The following is a 27,834-nucleotide window of genomic DNA, read 5'->3' as shown; positions in this document are numbered from 1 at the left end:
CCAGTATCAGAGATACAGGAAAGGTGGAGGAAGATAGAGAGGAGAAGAGGAGCCTGGCTGGAGTCTGTAGCATCCAGGGAGGTGGATTAGGGCCTTCTACTCACCACCCTGCCTAGTCCTGCCAGCTCGTCATCCAGGGCTGAAGGATAAGCCGCTCCAGCGTCCTCCACAACCCTCCAGGACTCTGCCAAAGGCCCTTTGTTGCCCCCTGTATCCTTCTCAGCTCCTGCAGCCTTCCTGGCAGCCTTGCTCTTGCGGCTGGGCTCCGGGCATCGAGGAGGCTTTGGCACCAAGTTCTGACATGATTATATTGTTATTATTGCTCTTTGACATTAACACACTGTATTTGAGATTATGTTGATAGTAGCTGGTAAAATACAGACTCCCTTTGCTCTACCCACTGAAACACTGTTAGACTTATGCACTTCTGAACCTTTATTATCTACTGTATGTTTGTATGTCACTTTTGATCAATGTGGACAACATGAACAAAGTGTCAAATGTGTTGAGTCTCTCCAGGTATGTGTTCCTACTAGGCTGCAAGGTGAACCACGGAAAGTCTTTTAGAAAATGATTCCCGCTCCACAGTCTGGCATCTACACAATCTTTAGCTCATAAAAAAGAAAGATTCGTGCTAAGCTACCAAAAAAAAGTTTGTCGCTGAAATTCCAGTCGATTATGTTTTATGCAGAACTAGTTTCTTCAGAGCGTATAATAGGATTTTGGTGGCACGGTTCGACACGTGATCGTTATACACCAATAAGGTAGCTTCTTTTTGTCAACATGGATGGATATGTTTGGCAAATAGAGGATGGGACCTTTCACGTAACAGAAATTCGGCCCCTGACAGTGTTTTACATGTGATACACTGCGGCTGCAAAAGTGCGTGTGAGACAAGCAGATGTTCATGTTTTTCTGCAGGACTGTGTTGCACAGACTTATGTCGTTGTTGTAATTGTGCCAACACAAAAGAAACTGAGGAACTGGAAGATAACTGTCCTGACACTGACAGTGAGGACTGAGTGTCCTTAATCTGTTATTCCTTATTATACCTGGAGGGGGTTCTGAACTTCTGAGAACAGCAGGGCAGGAAGCTTCAGTTCAGCTCCCAGCTCTGGCCAACAGGGCGCGAGGCGGTAGGTAGCCAGACGAGCAGGCTAGACACACACAGACACACACAGACACACACACGCCACGTAAATACACAGACGTATGAAAACACACACGCGCACACAAACATAAGGAGGAGTGAGAAGGGTTAGGGTTAGCGGGGAAATACAGCGAGTGTCTTGAACAGAAATTATTTTATTTTTCGAAAAAGAAATGTTACTTTTACATATGAAATATGACTATGAAAAAGGTCTACAGTTTAGGGTTAGGCTATTTGTGAAACACAACTGTGTCCGAACGGCCCCTGTTCGGACATAGTTTTTCCCCAACCGAGCTTCCCCAGACCCAACTTCCCGACCTAATTTATTTGTGGGCGGGGCTAAATTGGGCTGGCACAAGTAGCCTACTGAAACAATTTAGAAAAATCTAGTATTTTCGTCGATGTTTATCAACAGTCTAAATTGTTTTATTTACTTTAGGTTTACCAGACTTACCTTCTGTTTAGGCCGCCGAAGAGTTTTATGTTTCGGAATGTCATCCATGTTTCTTTAAAGATGGCAATCTAAGAAATACTCAAATAAATATACATTTCCACAATAAATATACATTTCTACTACACTTTCCAACGAGAAAAAAGTAGACGCGGTTCGCTCCTTGCCTGCTGCAACAATGAATGATTTTGTAACGTTCTTATAAGTTTGTAAAGCGCGTCACAATCCCTGTCTGCCCAATGACGTCATAATATGTCTATACACCATGGAGAGGGCCATGTGCCGTCTCTTCATAAACAATGCGTTTTAGACAGAAAGGTGACATTTTTATTTGATCGATAAACCCAGTTTTCTTGCCATCTATGTTTCATGCCGCAATGGCTGTATGAATAATGCTCTTAAACTAGCAGGGTCATTATCACTATAAAGTGCCTTTGGTGTCCTCATCAGAATCGCTCAGTCATCATGAACATAATGCAAAATAATGAAACTGAGGTTTTATTACAAAATGGCAAAACAAACACATACAGGTACAATGATAAGTCTCTTGAAAATGTGTTTTTCTGATTTTATACCATTTTCTTTGATTGGATGTATGTGATTTGGGCATGTCCCACACGCTGCTCAGCTGACTTCAGTGAGTGCAAAAAGTGGTTAAATTACATACAATTTTTATACTTTTTTAATGTACTTATTGTCCTTAACAAGTTATTTGGTAAAACAAGTCATTTTGATTATTTATATTTGAGTTTCATAATAATATTAATCATTTTGCATGTGTCCCTGAAATTGCTGTCCACCCTGTCATTATGGGGTAAACGCCCCTTTAAGAAACCAACTGATGTACTCAGTGACATCCCCTCCCCCATTTGGTCTTTCTTCAGTCAGTGGAGGTTAAAACATCTGCTGCACACCCAATAAGTATCTACACTTACATTTCCTAATTTTCATCATATTGTGTTTGTAGTTGCGTGTTTTCAAGCTTAAAAGAATCCTACGGTGGCCCTGAAGTGCAAATCACACCCACTAACATGAGTGCATCCCCCAAATGAAAACACTCCCCCCAAATACGAGTCAACTCCCCCCAAATAGGATGACTTGCTCACATCCCCCCAATACAAAGACACGCTCCCCCAAATGGGAAACGACATTACATTAACTCAAAAACACATTACTTTAACTCAAAACGGAAAGGGTAGGTACAACACTTCGTTGCTGAATGGATGCAGTATCTAACAAGAAATTGATCGACAGAAGTACAAAATGCAATAGCCTGACAGAGTTACGTGCACCAGGACATTTGTTTGGCTATCGAAGCATGTAGCAAATAGTAGGCTACTTATGCAAAAGTATATATTGCGTGTTAAACGTAAAAATCGATAGCCAAACAATTATCCTGGTCCACGTAACTCTGTCATTGTGGCATTTCGTTCTTCTGTTGTAGGGGTAGTTCCTCTCTGCACAAAAGGAATGTTGAACACTATCATTTTATACAGAATGAAGGGTGACATTTTTACCTTTTCTGACAATTGTACATGCATCCTAAAATTCTATTACATTGGTCACCATAGGAGTGGTCACCTGAAGTACAAGTGGTCATCTGAAAGGTCATCTGTGGCTCTCTACCTCTCTCTTTGTCTCACCCTGTCTCTATAGCTCTGTTTGATGACAATAATGTCTTATTATCAAGTGTGAATTTTGTGAGCAGATCACGTTTTGTGAAGATTCCAAAAAAGGTAAAGTGGTTCCGGTTTATTTTCTGTGCTATGTGCCAGTGTGTGCGTGCGTGCGTGTGCAATAAAACTTACTGCAACTGGATCAACTGCTCCAAAAATACAAGTTATCAAACAGAGTGGCTCACACATACCATAAATCAATATCTGTGTGTGTATCTGTGTGTGTTAGCTAAACATGTATGAGCAGATGCAAGCAAGACCACTTGGAATGAAGAAGAACGGTAGTGTGTTTCAATCTCGGGGGTGGCTGTGGCTCAGGGGGTAGAGAGGATTGTCTCTTAATCGCAATGTTGGCGGTTCGATCCCTGACTCCTCCTCGGTCATGTGTCGAAGTACATTTACATTTAGTCATTTAGCAGACGCTCTTATCCAGAGCGACTTACAGTAAGTACAGGGACATTCCCCCGAGGCAAGTAGGGTGAAGTGCCTTGCCCAAGGACACAACGTCATCTTGCACGGCCGGGAATCGAACAAGCAACCTTCTGATTACAATCCCGCTTCCCTAACCGCTCAGCCACCTGACTCCCCTTGTTCAAGGAAGTATCCTTGAACAAGACTCTGAACCCCATGTTGCTCGCGATGGGCAGGCCGGCACCATGCATGGTAGCTCGCTGCCGTCGGTATGTGCGAGTGTGAGTATGAATGGGTGAATGAGGCAAACATTGTAAAGCGCTTTGAGTGCCGCTAAGGTAGAAAAGTGCTATAAAAATGCAGTCCATTTACCAATCTAATTCAGTCAAGACACTCAAGTGATTGATTTCCCCATTTATTCATACACATGACAAATGGTTTAACATTGGCGGAATGGATGTACATGGGGAAGCACTCCCTGCCTTCACTGCAGCATGCATGACATGAGGCAGGGAACAACGAGTTAAATCCCCCACGGGGAGAACAGACAGACCACAAGGGGGAGAAGGGGATGGTGGTAGGTGGCAGCAGCGCAGAAGACAAGGGTAATCGAGGACGCGTGTGCGTGCATGTGTGCGACTTTATAGCGCCGCCTATCAAGCTAAGCCTATGGGCTGAGAACACGGCGATGGGTGATGTGGCGCGCGCTGCCCGAGTTCCGTGCCTGAACTACCTGAACCGCCCATTAATTACAAAAGAAGGCTCTTTTTAAATTGGGGAACAATCACAACTATTCTGAAAAAACTCAAGTAGCATTCTCAAAATAAATAGTTTGGTCATGTGTATGTAAAAGTTTTACATACACATGTCTGCTATTGTTTAAGGTAACTTTTACACTGATGTAAAGTGGTTGTGTACAATTACTCTAACAAATGCTAATCAGCCTCTCTGTGTGGCTGCAGTCCTGACATGGTGATGTCACAACCTTTTACACAAACAGCTTAACGATTACAAAGGAGATATAAACAAAATTCCAGTATTTTTTATTGGAATATACAAAAAAATTGAAGAAGAGGGAAGTAGCTACAGTTGTTGTCATAGTGACAGGTTCTCTTTCTCTGCCAGCCAGTTGAGTAAGCAGGTGGCGCCCTCTACTGGTGAATATCCTTCACGCAGCCGAAGCAGAAAGCCCTAGAGAGAACTGCAGAGAACCCCCTGAAGAAGGCTTTGATGGACGTCTTCTTCTTCTTCTCCTGTCCTCTGGCAATGGAGGACTCGCCAAGGTCTGGACCTGGACAGGAAACACCATCACACAACAGGGTATGACATCACACGGAACTTCAGCACTGTGACCTCTCACTTAAAAATAGTGTGTGTGTGCGTATCTGTATGCAGTGTGTGTTTGTGAGTGTGTGTGCAAGTATGTGTGTGTGAAATGGTTGGAGAGCCAACTAAAGTGGGAAAGCCTAAATGAGCAAATGTGCAGTCAGGATCTTACGTTCAGCGCAAAGGGGAGACACTTTGTTTCTGCTTGTCTTTTTTCCCTTGGCAGCCACATTCTGTCCATCCTTAAGGAAAGTCTTCTCTTTCTTCTGGGTTTGGAAGTGAGAGCAAAGACACACAGATTCATTGAGATTGTCACATGTCGTCCCTTCTTATCGCTGACTCAGTACAGGTCAGTTCTACCTAGTGCCAGTGTGTGGTGTTGTTTTCAGCTTACCAGTCTGAACCATCTCTGGAGGATGGGGGTGTCAGTCTTTCCGAGCGGCCCCAAATGATGTCCCTCTGGGCTAGGGGCCCGAGCCATGGAGCCCCTGGAGGTGGAGGAGCTGGTGGAGGGTTGGGAGGACGAAGAAGAGGAGAAAACAGAGGTGGAAGAAGAGGAGGAGTAGCAGGACCGGGAAGTGGAGGAGGACGAGAGGCAGGAGGCGAGTCAAGACGGAGGCATTCCTGATTCCTGTTGCTCCTCCCACTGCTGCTGCTGGGCCCCGGGCTCCTCCTCCTCAGGGCATCCAGCTCCATGGCAACGTCTTCTAGCAGGTTCTGGCTAACACACTCACCCACCATGGTGAAGGTCTTACTTCCGGGTTACAGGAAGTCTGCCACCTCCACTTGCCCAATCAGCTGCTGGGCTGCGTGGAAGTCGTGGATTACGTTGCAGGCCGTGGCCACGCTCTGTAGCAGGGAGGCCTCGTAGGCCTCTTAGGGCAGGGGCAGGTCCAGGGAGTTAGAGTTAAGTACAGTTAACAGGTTGGAGAAGAATGTTTACTTAGACTACAATAGATGGAGCTTTAATGGTGGGTTATAGAAAAAACATCAACAGATGAGAAGGGAATTTTAACCTCGTTCAGATCCACTGGGTCTTTCCAGCACATAGTATTCATTTGAATTCATAGAATTCTGGAGATGATGACCTCTGGTGGTGAGCGGTGGAAAGAACATAGGGACCTGGTGTAAGAAACACTGAAGTTATGATAACTATAACACAAATCATGGCAATCCATTCAATTTACTGCAAGCAAAAACTTTTCAATGTGCATTTCATGACTTTAGAAGGAATAAAATACCAGATGGGAAGGTTCATAATTGCATTCATTAAGAAAACAAAAGTTATCTTCTCTTGGAAAGACTATCCATAAGTGCTTTCATTTTTTGGCCTATGAAATTCCTATTTTTTCAGACTCCAGCAGGTGAAGAACCTCTGCGTTGTTCAACTCTAACAGCATGCCGGTGACCTTTCCAACCAGACTGGGCTGGATGTCCTGGATCAGGTGGTACAGACGCTCTCCCAGCATCTGCTTCTGGTCCTGGGGCAGAGCAGCAGCCAGCATGGAGGCTGTCAGAGTCTCTTAGCCCAGCACACTCACTGCTGTGACTGGAGGTGAACAGGGTTACAGCTAAGCTGTGTGGAAACCAACAGCAACAGAATTGGAAGTGGGTTTGAAAGTGGTTGTACATGCCTGCTTCATAGCCACCTGGGGCTTGGCACTGGTGAGTTTGTGGGTGCTGCAACAATCCAGGAACTCCACACACACCAACAGCGGAGGCTGTTGTGTCCGAGTGGGGGCACGCAGTTAAGAAATAAGAAGCGTTGGAGAAGCCATTACTGTAACTGGTATTATTTATTAGTTTCTCATTACAGGCTGCCCTGGCTCATCAGGAGCGCAAAGTTGAGTGAAGGACGAGTCAATTAACAGAGGGAGAATGTGGGGAGCGCATCCGCTTTATAGTTACCCCATGACAGAGAGGATCATGGGAGCTGTATTAACAATGAATACACAACAGAGGCCACATTCATCTGGGAGGCATGGAGGACAGCCACTGCTTGATTGATCTTGGAGTGCAGAGCCAGTGGAGACCCCAGCGATCACCTCATAATTTTCCATCTCCAGGAACATACCGGTGAGCTTGTCAGCTAGGCATGGTTGAATCTTGTGGATGAGGGTGGTGAGACACTCTCCCAGCTACTGTAATTACTTGCTTCATTCCAATCAGGGGCTGAACCTGGACTTGAGCCCTGGTCTGGGTCTGGGCCGGAATCTCCATCAGGGTCTGGGCCTTAGACTGGTTGTGAGCCAGGGTCATGAGCTGGGCAAGGAGCAGTCATGCTCAGTTGTCGGTTAGATACTCCAGGCACGTCACACATAAATAAGATTTCCAGCCCGATTCCCTAACCGCTCAGCCACCTGACTCCCACTACACGCTGGCCACATACGTTTCGCTGTTCTTACTGATTTTTTATTTTTTTATTTGAGTCCTTCAAGACGACATTTTAGAAAACCCTTACAAAAAAGAAGTATATTAAAGTATACTATAAGTATACTAAAATATGGAAAGTACACTTTTAGTTAACTTTTGATTAACTTTTAAGAAGTATGCTTAGAAAATAGTTCACTTTTGATATACTTTTAAGGAGTATACTTAGAAAATAGTTCACTTTTGATATACTTTTAAGTATGCTTTGAAAATAGTTCACTTTTGATATACTTTTAAGGAGTATACTTAGAAAATAGTTCACTTTTGATATACTTTTAAGTATGCTTTGAAAATAGTTCACTTTTGATATACTTTTAAGTATGCTTTGAAAATAGTTCACTTTTGATATACTTTTAAGAAGTATGCTTAGAAACAGAAAATGGTATACATTTCTTCTGGAGTAGGATGTACGTTTTCTATTATTATACATCAAAAACAGTCAAAATAATTTAAAAGTACATTACAGGTTACATTTTTTTGATCCATCTCATTCTAATTATTCATGTCTAGGAAAATCTATAATGCATTGCACATTGAATCTTTTTTTGGTACTGAAGCTAACCTTAATTACTGCCAAAACATTTTGAAGCCATATAGTACTCTTATACTAAAAATTATCAATTGGAGTATTAATGGAAAAAACGAAAAAGCTACTTGAGAAAGAAGCAGACAGAAGGGTTGCATTATGCATTTGAAGGTTATACTGTCAAACTGACTGAAGAACGAAAAAATGAAGATATCGTGGCTCATTGGCTGGTCAATTCCCATGATGCAAGGCGGTAAATTTTGCTGATAAGTTTGCCGTTTGTTCGAAATACAAATGTAACTTCATGAATTTAGTTTTTTAAATGTGTCTGCTTAGAATGTAGTGATTTTTTGCATGGTAATTGTCATTGTTGTGCTGGTTTACCATTGTAACCATGAAATGACTGTTTCATAAGAAGAGATGGATTATTATGACGTTAGTGTGTGCGCAGTAAACAGCTACTTCCAGTTAAGAATCTGCAGTGTACCTTGACGAGGGCCCCCGTTCTCGGAAAGTGACGTAAGATCAGCGGTGATTGAGGGGCCCTTAAACATTTAAATATATTAGTAAATTGACATTTTTAAAGTATACTTCTCGAAGTATTTACATTAGTTGAAAGTGCACTTGAAAGTATTGCAAAGTATAGCTACGTTGAGGTACTTTAGGAAGTATACTTCATGAACTGAAAGTGCACTACACAGGTTACTTTACAGTATTCAAAAGTAAACCTCAAATACACTGTGTACTTTAAAGTGTACTAAATGACCTGAAAAGTGGGCCAATTCAGTTTACTTAGTACAAAAATAGTATATAAATAGGTTAAGTACACCGCAAGTATACTTTAAGTACCATGATAATAGTATACTTTTTATACTAAGTATATTTACAAAATAAACTTAAAGTATACTTCTTTTTTGTAAGGGAAGAATTGTGGTTTGTTCGCGAGGGTGACCTTTATGTGTAGGCTATTTGTCTATACATTCGTTTATAGAAAGTATACGCCCTTATCGCCCCACGTCTAATATTTGAAAGTGCGTTAAGTTTATCAGCCAATATTCATATTACAGTAATAGATAGCTGCATATCAATAGTGTTTGGTGCCTGTCGAAGTTTACCCCTTCCCCTCTCTCCCTATTTTGAGACTTTAAGCTCTGAATCATTCTGGTAGCTCATGTTGACCAGTAGACTTTGCTACAAAATTATTTGTTATAAATAAAGTGCTTAAAGTCATCCTGCAGCTTTGCCCTCTTGCCGTTAATTGCCGATTTGCTACTCTAGGAGATGATATTGCCCTCTACACCAGAATCAAACTGGGAAATCGACCACTGAAACTGGATGAATGTGACACATAGATGATTTTTCACCAGACACCACTGGTTAATAGCATTGGCTATCATTGTAGGATATTTTCCGAAGGGTTTGGATCAAAAATCGAGTCGGAGACGGAAGATCTTTCAAAGTCAAGATGGCTTAAGAGGTTTATTCAGCAATGCTCAGTTGGTACAGGAAGACACAAAAAGCTACTGATTCATAAGATGCGACACTTTATGTATTCTAAATGAGGAAAATCCCCCTCCCTTCATAGTGCGGTTTCTCAATGTTTTCCCAGACCTTGCCCAGAGTTTAATCACCTTTCAATGAGGCTGCCATGTGCACACACTCGATATCTGTCTACGGTCAACCTGACCTGTTCCACTTGGTTCCCCGTTGCTCCCACGATGGGCAGAGGTTCAGGGAACACCTGCACACCCAGACGCTTGGCCTTCAATCCTACATGTTCTCAACTGATGACCTTGGCTGTCCTCTTTATTTCTATTCTCTCATACATTGTTGTGGCTCCTTTCTCCATAACAACTCCTTCTACGGCAAGAAAACACATAACAACCTTGAAGCTAATGAGGCGTCCCCCTAGGCCCCCCTTACACACTTAAGAATGGGTGAGAACTGTTCCCCATCCTTCTACTCTGTCCCAACCATTAACTTTTGCCTACGATATCAGGAAAACTATTAAAATAGCCAATTTTAAAGACGGGATCAAAATGTCATAAAGTAATCCTTGACAATGTAACTTTAAATCTAATGGTTATTGAGTGTGCTTTGCCTTCGGCAAGGGCACAACCTTTGTTCTCTCACATATATATTATTGGGTGTGCTTTGCCTTCGGCAAGGGCACAACCTTTGTTCTCTCACATATATATTATTATTATTATTTTAATTCTTTTTGCCCCCCTAAAACTCAGTCAATATTTGGCCTACATAGACAACGTAGGTGTCAAAAGTTTCGTCTTGGTAGCGATTGAGTTGCTTCTATTGGAATTTACGTTCCGTTGCATGGTTTGGGCTTAAGTTAAGTTTTTGTGGCGAAAAGTGAAGCTAACGGTGGCTAATTTGCTAGCCACAGTCACTGACGTTACTAACGTCACTACGTCACTAACGTCATGAAAACACGCGTGACTACCTTTGGCAGAACATTCGTTTCGCATCTGTTAACTTGGGGGATAGCTAGGCTAACTATAGCTTTACTGCAAGGCAGCTGCAGAAACGCCACAAGAAAAGAGGCCAGGGTGATAACTATTTACTCATTTTACTTTGTGATATGACACACAATTGTGATGTGTAATGTACAATATAAGCTGATATTATTAAGGAAGTACATCTACTTTCGGAAACAGTAGTCTACTATTTCACTGAAGTATTAGCATCATGACATTAGCCTGTGTTGCCCGTGCAACACATACTACAGTGGTCTATGATGTATCTGTTTTCAATCGTTAAAATAAACATTCCTCACATATACATTTTCGTTGTATGATTTATTCTGACATTAGTAAACGATTTGTTGGTGAAATTACCATTACCTGTGGTTTCAAACCAGTGTAGCTCACTGCAACGCTGTAGCCTCCCCGAGACACTAGTGTGAGTAGCTAACAAAAACTCCTCAGCTGTTCAAGTCAAACGGCGACAGAACATGTTCGGCACTCCCCTTACTCAAAAGTCTTTCAATAGTTGAAACAATCTGACTACTAACCTGAACTTCATTGCCACAGCCTAAACTTTGTCAATCTGTTCATGAAAATAATTAATTTCAGCCTAAACCGTACAACGGAACGTTAAATCGAATTCAACCAACGCAATCGCTACCAAGACGAACACAGCAGTAGTCTAGTACTGTACTGTAGTAGTAGAATTTACCGGGGCAGCTTCTCCACACAGGGCTATATCGCATTTTGCGTTGTTACTGACAATGATCGCTACCAGTGAGCTTTTTATGAATGAGCGATTTTCCACTAAATAAATGTCAAGCTTATTTACGTTTTGGGGGGCATATTTTCAGTTAGCAGATGGTACTGTTTGAGTCGCGATTCCATCTTCTACTACCGGGTAACGTCGTAGAATAATCTTCAAAGGGGGTTCTTTATTAATGAATGAATGCATTGAGTAGGCTAAATGCCTGAAAATATCATGAGAAGGGAAAAACTTAAAATGACATTTAAGTCATAGAGATTAGGTCAATTTTTATACCGGTCTGCCAAATGTATTCGTTTTGATTCAACGTTGAGGCTGCCTCTTGCAGGGGAAATGAGAAGACATCTATTTAATTCTACACTTCACTCGTATTTTCAGTTGTAAATGAGTAGCAAAAAAAAATGCTTTTAAATCTATGTAATCTTTATAAATAATAAGTATGCATTTTTATATAAAATATACAGAAATATCAGTTGTAAAAATGTCATTCAAAAACGGACCCCTGTGCAACCGACCCAAGCAAGCACACCCTACAATTTCTCCAGAAATGGTATCCTCTCTAGTTGACTCTGGAGCCTCAAAGCATATGACGTGTCATGAAGACAACCTCCAGGACTACAGGCGATTTCCAAAGCCACAGTCTGTGAAACTTGGAGATGGCAGAGTGGTTGACGCTCTAGGTCTTGGTAGCGTTAACCTGAGAATGACATTTTACAAGAGTGATGTGAAGAACGTTACAATGTACAACGTGCTGTATGTTCCCAAGTTATCCGGGAATCTCTTCTCAGTGGGAGCTGCTGTCGAAAAAGGAAACACTGTAAAGTTCAAGAAGTTTCGCTGTTACATCCGTGATGAAAGTGGGAATCTCAGAGGAATGGGAACACAAAGATCCGATGGATTGTAACAACTGGATGTCGAGGGGAATTCGCCCGCCTGTCACTGTGCGCCAAGTGCATCAATAGCAGCCAGCTTGTGGCACCAGCGACTGGGTCACACCACTAAGGTGAAAGAACTTAAAGAAATGGTAAATGGAGTGGACTTCCCTGAAAAAAGAATTACCCTTCTGTGAAGCATGCGTGGAAGGCAAGCTGTCTAGGAAACCACATAAGCCAGTGGGAGAAATCCGTTCTAAACGAAGACTGCAGTTGGTACATAGCGACGTCTGTGGCCCGATGCAGACTGAATCCATAGGCAGGTCAAAGTACTTTGTGACTTTTATTGACGACTATTCCAGGTGTAGCAAGGTGTATTTCATGAGACAGAAGAGTGAAGTCCTCTGCAAATTCAAGGAGTTAGAGAGAACATTATCGAACGAGTGCGGACAGAAGATGGCAAGACTAAGAACGGACAATGGTGGAGAGTACACATCCAAGGAATTCCAGGATTACTTGAAGGCTCGAGGCATCCACCATGAGACGACTGTACCTCACACACCCCAGCAGAATGGGGTTGCCGAAAAAAAGAATAGGACATCGGTCGAAGCAGCGAGGACCATGCTCTCTCACGCCAAGTTAACAAAGTTAACAAAGCAGTACTGGTCAGAGGCTGTAGCGACCACTGCTTACATACAGAACCGACTCCCCACATCTGTCCTGAAACAAGTGACGCCCTACCAGAGATGGTGTGACAAACAGCCAAACGTAAGTCACATGAAGGTGTTTGGGTGCGTGGCCTATGCACATGTCCCAGAAACGGACAGAAGGAAACTGGACAAGAACGCAGTAAAACTTCGTTTCGTGGGATATGCCAACAATGACAAGGGCTATCGCTTGTATGACAAAGAAAAAAACAGGATACTGATCCGTCGGGATGTGATCTTTAATGAGTCAGACTTCGGCTTGAAACAAGAAGTGGACATTTGTTCAGAGGACAAAGCCGTCATGAACTCTGAGAGAACACCAGCCGACTCTACCGTCAGTGGAGCTGCCGGGGAGGGCGGCCTGAAACCACCAGGAGTGGACGTTGTCTCTTCGGGGAACGGAGTGAATATGAAGACCGAGGAGAGGACACCAGGAACTACTAGGGTGGGTAGCAGGACCAGAAGACCACCTAGGAGATACGGCATCGATGAGTTTGCCGACCTGGTGACTGTTGACCATTATGCTAGTGTTTGTGTTGCGGAACCAAGCACACTTAAAGAAGCAATGATGAGTCCCGACGCAAAAGAATGGCAGGAGGCGGCCGACCTGGAATATGGATCATTGCTGGAAAACAAGACGTGGGATTTAGTGGAGCTACCCAACGATCGGAAGGCCATAGGATCAAGATGGGTGTTTTAAATCAAGCATCATAGTGATGGAAGAGTGGAGAGGTACAAGCGAAGACTCGTCGCTAAGGGTTACTCACAGATGTATGGTGCTGACTACGATGAAACGTATTCACCCGTGGTACGCTTCACCTCGGTACGTACATTGCTGTCCTTCGCGGTCCAGAACAACATGCATGTGCATCAGATGGATGTGGTGACCGCATTTCTGAACGGACACCTGGATGAGGAGATCTACATGGAGCAGCCGGAGGGATACATCAGACCAGGGGAGGAGGGTTTGGTGTGCAAACTGAGGAGGTCAATATACGGACTGAAGCAGTCCCCTCGCTGCTGGAGCAAAACCTTTACAGGGTTCATGAAGGACATTGGTTTCGTGCAGAGCACATCAGACCCGTGTGTGTTTGTGAGATCTCGACAGGAGCTGGAGATATTAGCTGTGTATGTAGACGATTTAATCCTTATAACGGAATCGATGGAAAGCATGGAGGAGCTAAAACACGCTCTTAAGAAGCGTTTCAAGATGAAGGACATGAGAGAACTGTCCTATATCCTGGGGGTCTCGGTCATCCAAGACAAAGAAAATAACTGTGTGCTCCATCAGAAGCATTACATCGAAGCCATTCACCGAAAGTATGAGATGCATGATGCAAAGCCTGTTACAACTCCAGCCGATGCAAATGTAAGGCTGACAAAAAACGACGGTGTCAGCAAGCCTGTGAATCCAGGTACTTACCAGTCTATGGTGGGTAGCCTACTGTATGCTGCGATGGCCACACGACCCGACATAGCACACGCAGTGAGCGTTGTGTCAAAGTTCAATGCAAACCCAAGCGTTTTCCATCTAACTGCGGTGAAGAGGATCCTACGGTACTTGAAAGGGACAATGACGCTCGCTCTCAAATATGAGCGGTCAGAGTCTTTGGTCGGTTTCTCAGATGCTGACTGGGCTGGAGACCAGGACGATCGTCCCTCTACGACCGGTAACGTGTTTTTACTGGGTGGAGGAGCGGTGAGTTGGCTGAGCAAGAAGCAGTCAACTGTTGCCCTTTCAACAGCGGAGGCTGAGTACGTTGCACTTAGCCAAGCAGCTCAGGAGTGTACCTGGCTTAAACGACTTCTAAGCGATCTTGGGGTGAACTATATGTAGCCAGGTGAGCAAGGGGTAGGGATTGTTTTTGAGTTGTTAAATACCATTGTTTGTTTTATTTGATTGGATAGCGGCTTCTTGGTTGGGGTTACACTGTCACCTTAAGAGCAGTTCACGGTTAGCTCGCGAGGGTGGTGAAATCGCGTTTTATGTCACAAAGTTAGCGCGGGTAGAAGACTGCTGAGCTAGCTTCCGATACAGGTGTGTATTCTTGCCGACAAAGTTAGAAATAAGGATTAAAAACTTTTATTTTACCTTATTGGGCTATCGATGTTGGTGGATGAGAAGACTGCAAATGTAACGGGTCAATATTTGTTGTCGATGATTATAAATTCATGTAGATTTAGTCTGGATGGTGACTGCGTGTGAGCTGAAGGAATACTTACCACAAGGTGGAACGTATTGAACAGCGGGATAGTTTAAGCAATTAAACACAGTACACTAGAACATATAATTGTTCAATATTGCATAAGCCATGTATACTAATAAACTGTGTTTATTTTCATGTTCTTGCCTAATCCAGAGGGGAGATATTGCTGGTTGTATGTCTAATTTCCGTGTGTGATTTAGCGCACAGGCTGTACACCGGAGAGAAAGTGAGTTTGTATTTGAAATGTCATGAACATGGTTAATTGTCAAATGTTTTAATTAACTAATGTGTGGCTCAACCATTGTATTTTTGTATTTTTCTGACTATTACCGGGCCACATATACTCCTGTTGTAATCCTGGAGGACAACCAAGGAGCCATCGCAATCGCAAAGAACCCAGTGGATCATTCAAGAACTAAGCACATTGACATTCGCTACCATTACGTTCGTGAGTGTGTGCAAAATGGACGAATACAACTGCAATACTGTCCCACAGACAATATGAAGGCAGATTTATTGACCAAACCGTTGGCGAGACAGAAGTTTGAGCATTTCAGGAGTGAGATTGGACTTTGTTTCATCAGTTCTGTTTAGTCTGATCCTAAACGGGCTACACTGTGTTGCGTGAACTGAGAAAATATATATTTTTTTTGTCGTTAATATGATTTAGTAAGGATTGGCTTGGCAAAAGTAAAATTAAATTGTGTTATTGCAAATTAAGTGGGAGTGTTGGTAATATTGTAATTTGCCAATAGGTGTCACCGCATCAAGTGTGCTACCACAACCCTGTTATTTCTTCTTTGGTGCCTCCCTATAAATTGACATGTTTGTGAACAATAAAGGTGTGTCATACAAAACTCAACAACAACCTCATAACACCCAAATATAACATGAGTCAGACACATTTTAAAGGATACCTTAAAAGCTGAGTCATGAATTCCCATACTCATATTAACCACTGCCTATGGCCTCACATACAACACATGTTAAACCAAGAAAAGAAATAGCAGTTTCATCATGCAGTAGGAATCGCCAAAGGGATTGTGGGGCACTTCCACATACTTTCATAAGAGCATTACAACTCACTTGCAAGAATCCTCCTGATAACTGGGATAACTGGACCATCTAGAGGCTTTACTTAGAAATGCAGTTCATTGCGCAAATGAGACAAGTTTAAAGATTCTCAAATAGGAAGTTTGATAAAGATCTCTTTGGTATGATGTTAATAGATGAAAATAACAAGAGTCAAATAAAATGCAATGAATGTTTAATTAATGATTAATAATGTATGTGGATTACAGAGTAGTGGGAAACTGATCAGCATCTCCATTCTTCACTGCAGATGCAGCAGCTTTCATGGAGGTGATGTTCTCTGCATGTGAGATTCCACCATAGGTCTTCTCACCCACAGTGCAATCCTTCAAAAAGAAAAAGAAAATGTTCTATGCTCAGAACACCAGGAAACCATTGGTAACCAACATGGTATGCACACTGTATGTTTATTATGAATGTAACCATGTTTACGTAATAACAACCGTGAAGATCAACTTAAAGGTTTTACTTTCTTTCCTCTCCTGAAAGCTCTCCTGACAGCTCTCCCGAAAGCCCTCATGAAGCCACAGAAACATCCTCCTCCCTTCTTCTTTGCTTTCTGCCTGGGAGCAGATACGGAGCCACCATGGCTCTTGGAAGAAGCCGCCGTTTCTGGTTGAAGCTCTGCTCAGGTGAAGCAGGCTCAGGTCTCTGGCTGCTACAGGCTTGAGGTCTTCACTGGGTGAGAAGAGGAAGAGAAGAGAAGGCCTACCATTAACATCAGAACATATCAAATATTAATACTAATATCAAATATCAGGTTAACTAAGCTCATAAGTACAAAATACTTGGATACAATGATACTAAAAGAGTAAATGACTGTGACTTACATGATCTGCTTGTCTGTCTCTTTCATGTCCAGCAGCAACTGGATGTCAGTGGTAGGCTGATGCTTATCGGAAGTGTTCATCACAGCCTTGATTTGCTCACCATACAGCTGCAAGAAGGTCTCCCTTCCCACGACTCCCTGGAGACCATCAACAGGCTTCGTCAGGCTGGTCTCAGCTGCAGAAGATTTGAAGTCCTGACTAGCCTGGTGCAGGGTGGTGATCCTCACAGGTGTCTGGAGGTTAAGCTGGGACATAACCTTGGCCACATTCATCCGGGAGGCACGAAAGGCAGCCATTGCCTGATTGATCTTAGAGTGCAGAGCCTGTGGAGACCCCAGCAGGTGGATCACCTCATCATTTTCCATCTCCAGGAACATACCGGTGAGCTTTTCAGCTAGTTGTGGTTGAAACTTGTGGATGATGCTGATGAGAGACACTCCCAGCTTAGGCTTCTGGTAGTGCAGAGGAGTGGAGGCCAGTGTGGAGGCTGTCAGAGGCTCCTTGCCCCACACATAAGCAGAAGGCTAATGGAGGACAGAGGGACACACAATTTAAAATACACCTTTACATACGATACACACAATCCTAGTGCTGCCACTATGTGAAACTGTAATACAACTGTAATACATGTCAAAAGTCATTTTACAAAAGCCAGTACTGTAATTACCTGCTGCATTCCAATCAGGGCCTGAACTTGGACTTGAGCCCTGGTCTGGGTCTGGGCCTGAATCTCCATCAGGGTCTGGGCCTTTGTCTGGTTGTGAGCCAGGGTCATGAGCTGGGCCAGAGCAGTCATGCTCAGTTGTCGGTTAGGGTTAAAAACTCCAGGCACAACACACACACCAGGAGAGCTTATCCATGTGTAGACAGCAGGCTGGAAAGAGACAGGGCACATATTATGTTAAATACACACAGTTAGATAGATACCGTAGACACCCAAGGTTTTTGGTGCCACCTTGTGTATCACACATTTAAGATATAAATTTGTGCATGGTTTACACCTGCTGCGTAGACACCAAGGCCAGGGTGAAGGCATGGGTCAGGACCTGGGTCCGGGTCTGGATCTGGGCCTGAAGCTGGGTCTGGACATTAGCCTGAGGCAGGGTCTGGACCTGGGTATTAGTCAGGAGATGGACCAGAGGCTGGGTCAGGACCTGCTCGACTTGGCCCTGACGCAGGGTCTGGACCTGAGGCTGGGTCAGGATCTGGACCTGAGGCTGGGTCTGGACCCGCTGGACTTGGGCCTGAGACTGGGTCTGGACCTTTACTTGGACCTGACGCTGGGTCTGGATCTGGACCTGAGGCTGGGCCTGGACCCGCTGGACTTGGGCCTGAGACTGGGTCTGGACCTTTACTTGGACCTGACGCTGGGTCCGGACATGGGCTTGAGGATGGGTCCAGACATGGACCTTAGGCTGGGTCTGGACCTGGACCTGGGCTTTGGTCTTGGAGTGGATCTGGGCTTGAGGCTTAGTCTGGACCTTGGCATGGATCTTGGCACTCATGTGCTGCTGATGGTTGGCAAAATGTGGAATTCATTATTGAATATTGTCAAAACATGGAAATAGCACTGGAAACAGCACTAGAAATAACTGTCTTTTTACTATGTGACTGCAGCCTCTACTCACCTGCTGCTTAGAAGGGCATGTCATGCGAGCCTGGTTCTGCTGGAACCAACGCTTGAGCTTGGACTGACGCTCTAACCTCTTCTGGGCGCGGCCAACATAGATCAGCTTGCCGCTAATTTGCATTCCTTTCATGTCATCCACAGCTTTTTGCGCATCCTCGTGCCTCTCAAAGTTCACAAAGCCGAACCCTCGGGACTTGCCATTCTCATCCTTCATGACACAGACGCTCGTAATCTGTCAGCTTCTGCTCATCCACATCCTGTCCAAAGTTCTTGATGTAGATATTGGTGAACTTTGCGCATGAACAAAAGCGCTCAGCTTGGCGCTCCTTGCGAGATTTGAAGCGGCCCACAAATGCTTTTCTGTCATTAAACAGCATACCGTCCAATCTTTCTATAGATTTCTCAGCAGCCTCCGCGGTCTCAAATTGAACAAAACCATATCCCTTTGAGCCATTGTTACCACATGCAATCTTGCTCGACAAGATTTTGCCGAAGCCAGAGAAGGTGTCGTATAGATGTTCGTTATCTATTGACGTGTCCAGGTTCTTAATAAAGACTTTACCCACACCGCTCTTTGTCAGGGTCGGGTCGCGCTGGTGGGCCCAAGTTACACGAATCGGAGAGCCATCAGTCAGTTTAAAATTCCAGAAATCTAAGGCGTGCTCGGCATCCACTGACCTCTTGAAGTTGACATAGGCATAACCCAGAGAGCGCTTGGTGACCCTGTCTCTGCAGACGCGGATAGAGTGGATGGTCCCGGCGGGACTGAAGTGGTTGTAGAGCATTGCCTCGGTAACATGTTGGTGTATGTCTCCTACATACAAGGAAGCATTTGGACGACTAGAAGGACGCTGATTCATTTTTTCTTACTATCTAATTGGAAATTATATCAGGCAACTAGACGACGTTATGTCTAACAAGGTTTTTTAAAGCAAAACTGTGGATTCTAAATGCCAAAAGTTCTGTTACGTCATAGATGATTTAGACGATGTTCCACTATAATGCCAGTGTAGTAAAAAAAAAAATATATTATTATATATATTATATATATTTATATAATATATTATATATATTTATATTATATATATTATATATATAAATTGTGGTTACTGCAGGTGAATCCGGGGAAATTACGTTGCACTTTGTTAGATGAGCGGTTTACAGACAGACTTCAGCTGGACTTACAGACCGGATCTCTCACTGTGAGAAACATCTCACTCCACGACGCTGGAGTTTATCAGTTACAAACCAGAGGAGACAAAGTAGCTCATCAAACCTTTACTCTATCCGTTTATGGTAAGTGTAGTGACAATGCGCTGCGCTGACAATTAGGCAAGTGGCTGCACCTGTTGAAGGGAGTGTCGAGAGGGATATAAAAGGGAGAAGATCGGTAGGGTGTTGCGTTGGTCTGGGAGCCGTTGTGGTGGATATCGCGGAAATAGAAATACACAGTACGCAATCGGGGGGTGGCGGCGTTCGCAGACCATTTAGGGCTGCCGGCGTGAAGACAGCGAGGGGGGACAGGGCGAGGTTCCTGGCGGGTTAGGGTGACCTAGATAGCGGGGCTATAGGCGTACCCTTGTCTGCTCCCAGCCTGTGGAGGAGGCTCTCCTCACAGCAAAAACGTCAGTGTTATTTCAACTCCCATAGTGTTAAATTTAACACTTTCTCTGAGTTTGTCTAATCGTCACCAGTTCAGAGTTAAATTAACACTTTGGATAGTGTTAATATTTTAAATCCATAAGAGTGTTAAAAATGTAACACTCAGAGTGTTGTTTCTTAACACATTTAAGAGTAGTTTTTACACCAAATTCGTGTTAGGAATTAACATTCAGTGTTATTTTATGACACTTTAAATAGTATTTTTAACTCTTAATCGTGTAACTCCCTTACTCTTAACGTGTTAATTTAAATCATTCAGTGTTATTTCACAACAATAAGTGTATTTTTATCTCTAAATCGTGTTACTCCCTTACTCTGTAAGTGTTAATTTAATTCGTTCAGTGTTATTTTATGACACTTTAAATAGTATTTTTAACTCTAAATCGTGTTACTCCCTTACTCTGAAAGTGTTCATTTAAATCATTCAGTGTTATTATAACACTTTAAAGTGTATTCATGACAGTTGTGTTACATTCAATGTTCTGAAAATGTTTTTTTCACTACAGGAAAAAATAAACATACAATGAATTCGTCTTTTTTAATGAAGACAACAATATCCAAGCACCATACAACTTAAGTCTATGCACATTTACAGAGAAAATAATGGTACAATATAAAGGCTATCATCACCACCATAAGCACTTTGTAAGTCAAAAGGCTTATAAATTTGAATACAGTCTGCTTTCACCACATCTTTTTCATCACTTTCAAACACATTGTAGGCATGAAAGTGCTCACTGAAATGGTCAACCATAAGCTTGTTCACCATGACGTAGATCACACTGTTAACTAAAAGTATTTTTTTAATTCTGCAAAACAAAGGTATTTCGTGTTCCGTGCCACTGCAAATGACTAACCCGGCTCTGTACTCGACCCCACTGATCCTTACCCAGTTAGTAGAGAAGATGTCTTTTGCTATAGCGGGCAGGGCTTGGGTGAACATTTCACCATTTTCATCATTGTCCACATTAAATGTTTTCAAAGGTCCGTACTCAACATGGTTCAATGGAGATGTTTCCCAATTGGATGCTATGGACATTTGATGTTTTTTGGCAAGTGATACTGTGATGTTCTTGAAGTTTTTAAGTGTGCTTTTGAAAATCCTGTGTTTTGCCTCGAATCTCATACTCCACATATGTATTAACGGTCCAATTTTTCGAATACAAGACGGGTAATGTAACATAAAATGATGTTTAGGTATCAGGTTTCTACCTGGATACAAGTGTTTGAACAAGGCATGATGTTCCATTATTAAATGCTTCAAATGCACAGTCATGCCTAGTGTAACAGATGGAGAGAAGATGATGTTAATTATCTGCAGTAAGAGCAACAGCAAAGTCCAGTTCTGGTTTCCTTCTGGCACAATGTCACCAAAAATCAAAGGAATGTTTCTTACCAGACAAAGAGTCTGAATAGAGTTGAGTCCTATATTATTGCCTATACTGTCCAAGTTGACCCTTGTCGGACGATTTTTGCGGTCCAAGTAGCCATAGTCAAAAGCATAGATTCGTGACAAAAGACCAGGTTTTGACAAAACATTTTCAGAGAGATATTCAAACAGTAACTTTATCTCATACTGAGCCACCCCTTCAAGTATGTCATGCATTATGTCCAAAGAAAAGTTGTTGCAAACGTGAAAGTACTGTAGGCTGTTAAGAGTTGAATTATGCTTGAGACCAAACACACACAGCTTTTGTGGATCTGATTGCAACTCACTGCAGTGCATTTCAAAAAGCTCTTTTCCACGCAAGATTATCTTTGGGTCATCCTCTTTGTAAACATTCTGAGCATCAACTTTTTCAATCAAACACAAACGACAGAAGTGATGTCCACTGAAAGACTCAACAAACCCCAATATTCCATGCATCCCCAAGTTGTCCCCAGTTATCTGACATATAGTGCCATAGACCTTTTCAGATGAGAAAGGCAAATCAATGCCATGACTCTCCAATATTTTGATGTCATCAATCAGAGGCTGTAAAATAGGATCAAAGCCATATTTTTTTACATCTCCAGCATGAAACAATGCAACCAAATGGATGTTCATCAATACAGAGTTTAACTGTGGAGGCAGATTTCGGAGGACAAAATAGAGAGCACCAACTTTGTGAACACCACGTTTTGAACCCAGTGGGTTAGCAGTCTCAAAGTCATCGTAGTAAAGCTGAATTTGTAAAGAAGTCTGTGTTTTTGAGAACAATGGATGTGACTTAAAATAACTTCCATCACAAAAGTCTTCATATCTGTCTTTTGATACAGATGGTTTTGCAAGTAGTTCACAAATATAAGAATTGCGACAGATGAATGTAATAGTTTCCAAAATTGGAATGTAAACAAACGTGTCTTTCACTGGGACCTGATCATAAGTACCTGTATTTTTTTTTCGCCTTGTATCAAATCGAACTCCTAAATGCTTTTCCACTGGCTCCACAATCCCCCATTTCTTGTTGAAATACTTCATTCTTTTAATCTCAGTATTAAAACTTACAAACGGATTTTCAAAATTCTCAAGACCCTTTTCCAATGTAGATCTTAGAGAGTTGTCTTTTGGATGTAGGATGTATGGTTGTTTACCCTCTCTTTCCTGAAGATATTCATTGATGCTGCAGCATGACTACAAGAAAAAATATATATTGTAAATGTGTACACCTTCAAGTGAATCTGGTATTTGCTGGTCCATGTTAATGTAATACACTGTGTATACTGCCCCTGTGATTTGAGATCATTTGCTTCACTGGAAAAACATTCCTCCCAAATAATTGGGACACACTGGCCTGTAATACCCATTTATTTGGAAGAAACACACTTAAAAGCAACATATGGACAGGAAAAGCTAGCAAGTGCATAAAACAAAAAAAATTGTCTTGTGGAATTTTGGCATATAATGTACCTTATGAAAGTGCACCACTTTGTCCACTGCATCACTTATTTTGTGCGGGTGACAACCGATTTGTTCCTGGCAAAATTATTTTTATTTGTTTTTGTATTGGGTAAAATTGGGTAAACACAACGATGGTTCGTTATGAACCTTTGGGTCATGTGACTCGAAGGCAGCACGAGGGTCAAGCCCAAACCATGCAACGGAACGTAAATTCCAATAGAAGCAACTCAATCGCTACCAAGACGAAACTGTTGACACCTACGTTGTCTATGTAGGCCAAATATTGACTGAGTTTTAGGGGGGCAAAAAGAATTTAAAAAATAATAATAATATATATGTGAGAGAACAAAGGTTGTGCCCTTGCCGAAGGCAAAGCACACCCAATGAGCTGGAAACCACCAAGTGGCTGGGAAAAAGTGCACACAGTGTACGCCTATTAAATCGCTACGACGCTGCCCACTGTCCGATTAGTTTCAATTGAGCTGTGTGGCTGGGAAAAAGAGGACATCATTCGTGTCAATGGAGCTGGAAACCTACAGGTAGGTGGCTGGGAAAATAATGTGTACGCCTATCAACTCGCTACGTCGCTGCCCACTGTCCGATTAGTTTCAATTGAGCTGTGAGGCTGGGGAAAAGTGGACATCATTCGTGTCAATAGAGCAAGAAACCTAGGTTGCTGGGAAACAGTGCACACAGTGTACGCCTATCATCTCGCCATGATGCTGCCCGCCAGAACCGTGACATGGGTTGTCCCAGCTGTGTGACCGCACAAGGCCTCGGGTCACTGGTGGCCTCGCGCCTGCCTGGTTTGCAATCAGTTTTTTTGTTTTTTTTCTACTTTCAATATTTATTTTTTTCCTGTTTTTGACTCGATGTGCTCTAAAATGAAATAGAAATGAGCTAGAAACCAACAGGTGGCTTGTCTGGTTTGCAAGTGGACATCATTCGTGTCAATAGAGCAAGAAACCTAGGTTGCTGGGAAACAGTGCACACAGTGTACACCTAACAACTCTTCACAACGCTGCCCGCTGTCCCATTTGTTTCAAAGGAGATAGAAACTTATTGTTTGAGGCGAGAGAGAGACCCGACTTGCAGGCTAGGCTGTGTGTGCAGTTTTCCTAAGCGATAGTTCAGAGGTCCTCTCTCCTCGGTGGTTGGAGACTGAATGAGTCAGATGTAATTTAGTACCAAAAAATGGGAAGTGTTCAAGCGCTCCGAAATTGTTCAGATAACAAGGGGTACGATCTCATACATTGCATAAAGTCACTTCAAACAATAAACGGAATAATATGTGTATGTACGAGTTATTGGTAGAGGAGAGAACCACGGAAGCACAATGTATTATTTAGAAGAACAGTGAAGTCGTATACAATATGCTGCCTTATCGGACATTTAGGCTACATTACATTTAGGCTAATCATTTAGCATTTAGCAGACGCTCTTATCCAGAGCGACTTACAGAAAGTTAGGATTATCAGTTAGCCTGCGAAAGATACCACGTCCGATAACACAGGTGTAGTTGAGGTGGCGGAATCAGGTGCGCTGCCAGGGTGCCATGGCTGAAGTAGAATTTGTTCATTTTCTTCAGCATTTTGCGCACATAATGTTTTCGCTCATTTTGTGCGGGTGACAACCGATTTTGCATGGCACCATACAACTTTCATTTTACAATTTGAGTTTTTATTTTTGATCGCGACTCCAAGAATGTTAAACCGTTCAGACAAGGAAATATCCACACAGTCCTAGATTGTGCCTATATGCGTAAATAGCAAGCTTTTTTGGACAATTCTCGTCACATAACCAGGTTTGCATCATACCAATTCCAAGAGGCCTAATTTGAGGAATAACTTGTTCGTATTGGCGTGTATGTTTTCTCTTTTTGTTGTTTATATTATTGATGGTGAATAACAACAACAAATAATTACACTCAAGGACGTTACATCAATACACGTATTTACATGAGCTTTTACGCAAGAGCAAAATACACAATTAAACCTGACTATAACCTTTCTCGTTGGCCCTACTATGGAATTATTTGAAGATACAAGCTTGCGCGTGAACACGAATCTAACTACAAATGCCAACGCCTTGATGTCCAGTACAGTCTAAATCAAATTTGTCCAGACATAAAACGGTTTGCAGACACAGCTGCCAGAATCTATGTTTAGATTTAGGTGTCTTATCTAAATCATGGATCATTTTATTTAGATTTGAAATAAAACATATAGGCTAACCCTTGTTTCATAGTGGGAGCCAATTCTCCTTAATCAGAATCAGAAAGGGATTTATTCGCCATGAAAGTTTGCACAGACAAGGAATTTGCTTTGGCAGGAAGGTGCATACAATAAACATATACCTAAAATTTAAATATGTGGACTAACTATACTAAGGGTACATAAACTAGCAAACAATGCATTCCCCAAGGGCCTCACTGGGATTATAATAAAGTCCTTAATGTAATCCCAGAAAGCTTGATACAATTCAAATATATATATATATATTCTTTTTTTTTTGAGAAAGCAAAATAACCCTTTCCAGATCCAGAGCGAAATGGCTTGAATTTGTCAACAACAAAAAATTATGAGGGTGGAGGAGGACAATAGGCCACCTGCAATCTCTAGGATCGATGTTTTATATTCAAATTAATCTTACGTTTTTAAATAAATGAATAGACAATCGCACATTTTCTGCGCTAATGACCCGTCGGAGGTTTGTGCATAACATTTTTTAAACGAAACGAGTGACGCAACCATCCACTTGGTTTCCATCGTACGCAAAGTGAGAGACTTCACCAGCCCTCGTAGATATACCGGCAATTAACGACTTGTGAAGCACTTCGCTATCAGTCCTAAGCTGCTTTATGAGCCAAATGTTCTAAATTCAGTTTCCAACCAAAACGCATCGCTCCAAAGTTCTGCTTGATAAGGGTATAACCTATACCAGACCTATTTATATTAAACTGTTTAGTTTAAAGATGCATCTGTTTTCAGTCTCTTCCTATCATTAGCTCACTCCCAAAACAATACAATCACAGTTGAAACAACACATTCTCAGAACGTGATGTCCCAAAGCTCCTTCCCCCAGGTGATGAAGTCAGGAATTCTAAAACTCCAGAAGATGACCATCTCAAATGGTCAACTGACCTTAGTGGGGTCATCACCCTCAGAAATATTTAGTAGTCTAGGCTACAGAACAGATAGCCATCAGCCCAACCATAAACCATCCCCCAACAGTTCCTAACACAGGACCACCTCTCAACCTACAAACTCGGCTTAATTATCTCCCCTTCCTGCAAAGAACATAAGTGGTTGTTTCAGCATGTTTCTTATACATCAACCAGGGGCGTAGCCACTAAGGCCTACCCGAAAACGAAAATATCTCCGAAAACTTATGCACCGGGTGCACATCGCAAAGTAAATAAGTAAAACAAAATGAAAAGATGCCTATCCATATTTTTCTAGGCCTAGACAAAAATATTTTTCTGGCTACGCCCCTCACATGAACCACATTTAAAACACATGAATTGCTGTTGAAGAAATGTCATTATCAAGTAAAAGCGTCTGCTAAATGAATAAAGGTAATGCACAGAGTCGATGAAGTCAAGGAAGCTTTATTACTTGCTGGCGGCTGCAAGGAGACTAATAGCAATGGAGGTCCAAAGTTGTCTCAAAGCCAGTCTCCTTGCAAACCATTTACAGAGCACAGTTTTCAATTGTCATTGGTCCTCATAAAGACATACAGTCATCATAAAGACATGCAGTTGTCCTATGTCTCCTCTCATTGGCTAACTCCCTTGCATAGATCTTGCGCGTATGTGTGTGCGTCTTTACGACATCAAGCCTGGTTGAAACACAATAGCAGCTGAATCTCTAGTCCTGGTGTCATAAAAGCTCCTATTTCCTTTACAAAAACAAACCCCCCCAACATCCTGTAGTCTTGGGCAACACAGAGTCACAAATGCTCACCCTCCCCCCCACACAAGGTTTGTACGTTTACGTAAGCCTAGAGTTAACTTAGGGGTAGTTCCTCTCTGCACAAAAGGAATGTTGAACACAATATCATTTATACAGAATGAAGGGTGACATTTTCACCTTTTCTGACAATTGTACATGCATCCTAAACATCTATTACATTGGTCACCATAGGAGTGGTCACCTGAAGTACAAGTGGTCATCTGAAAGGTCATCTGTGGCTCTCTCTACCTCTCTCTCTTTTTCTCACCTTGTCTCTGTAGCTCTGTTTGATGACAATAATGTCCTATTCTCAAGTGTGAATTTTGTGAGCAGATCACGTTTTGTGAAGATTCCAAAAAAGGTCAAGTGGTTCCGGTTTATTTTCTGTGCTATGTGCCAGTGTGTGCGTGCGTGTGCAATAAAACTTACTGCAACTGGATCAACTGCTCCAAAAATACAAGTTATCAAACAGAGTGGCTCACACACACCATAAATCAAGAGAGGGTTGTCTCTTAATGGCAAGGTTGGCGGTTCGATCCCCGACTCCTCCTCGGTCATGTGCCGAAGTATCCTTGAGCAAGACTCTGAACCCCATGTTGCTCGCGATGAGCTGGCCGGCGCCATGCATGGTAGCTCGCTGCCGTCGGTATGTGCGAGTATGAGTATGAATGGGTGAATGAGGCAAACATTGTAAAGCGCTTTGAGTGCCGCTAAGGTAGAAAAGTGCTATAAAAATGCAGTCCATTTACCAATCTAATTCAGTCAAGACACTCAAGTGATTGAT

The 27,834-nt window shown here is 42.5% G+C and overlaps 1 protein-coding gene across 1 annotated transcript; it reads right to left on the bottom strand.

Annotated features, from left to right (window-relative positions):
• Positions 1-16,297: 16,297 nt before the first annotated feature.
• LOC136965619 (polyadenylate-binding protein 1-like) lies at positions 16,298-19,414 on the bottom strand. The gene is given in 7 exon segments (XM_067259801.1): positions 16,298-16,420; positions 16,538-16,772; positions 16,925-17,448; positions 17,592-17,798; positions 17,926-18,036; positions 18,553-18,781; positions 18,783-19,414. Coding segments are annotated over 7 exon segments (2,061 nt in total).
• Between the last annotated feature and the right edge of the window lie 8,420 nt (positions 19,415-27,834).

Source organism: Osmerus mordax, chromosome 21 (assembly GCF_038355195.1).
Source record: "Osmerus mordax isolate fOsmMor3 chromosome 21, fOsmMor3.pri, whole genome shotgun sequence".
In the NCBI taxonomy this organism is placed as follows: Eukaryota; Metazoa; Chordata; class Actinopteri; order Osmeriformes; family Osmeridae; genus Osmerus; species Osmerus mordax.
Note: the sequence above shows the minus strand (reverse complement) of the source record. Positions and strands in the feature narration are given on the sequence as shown.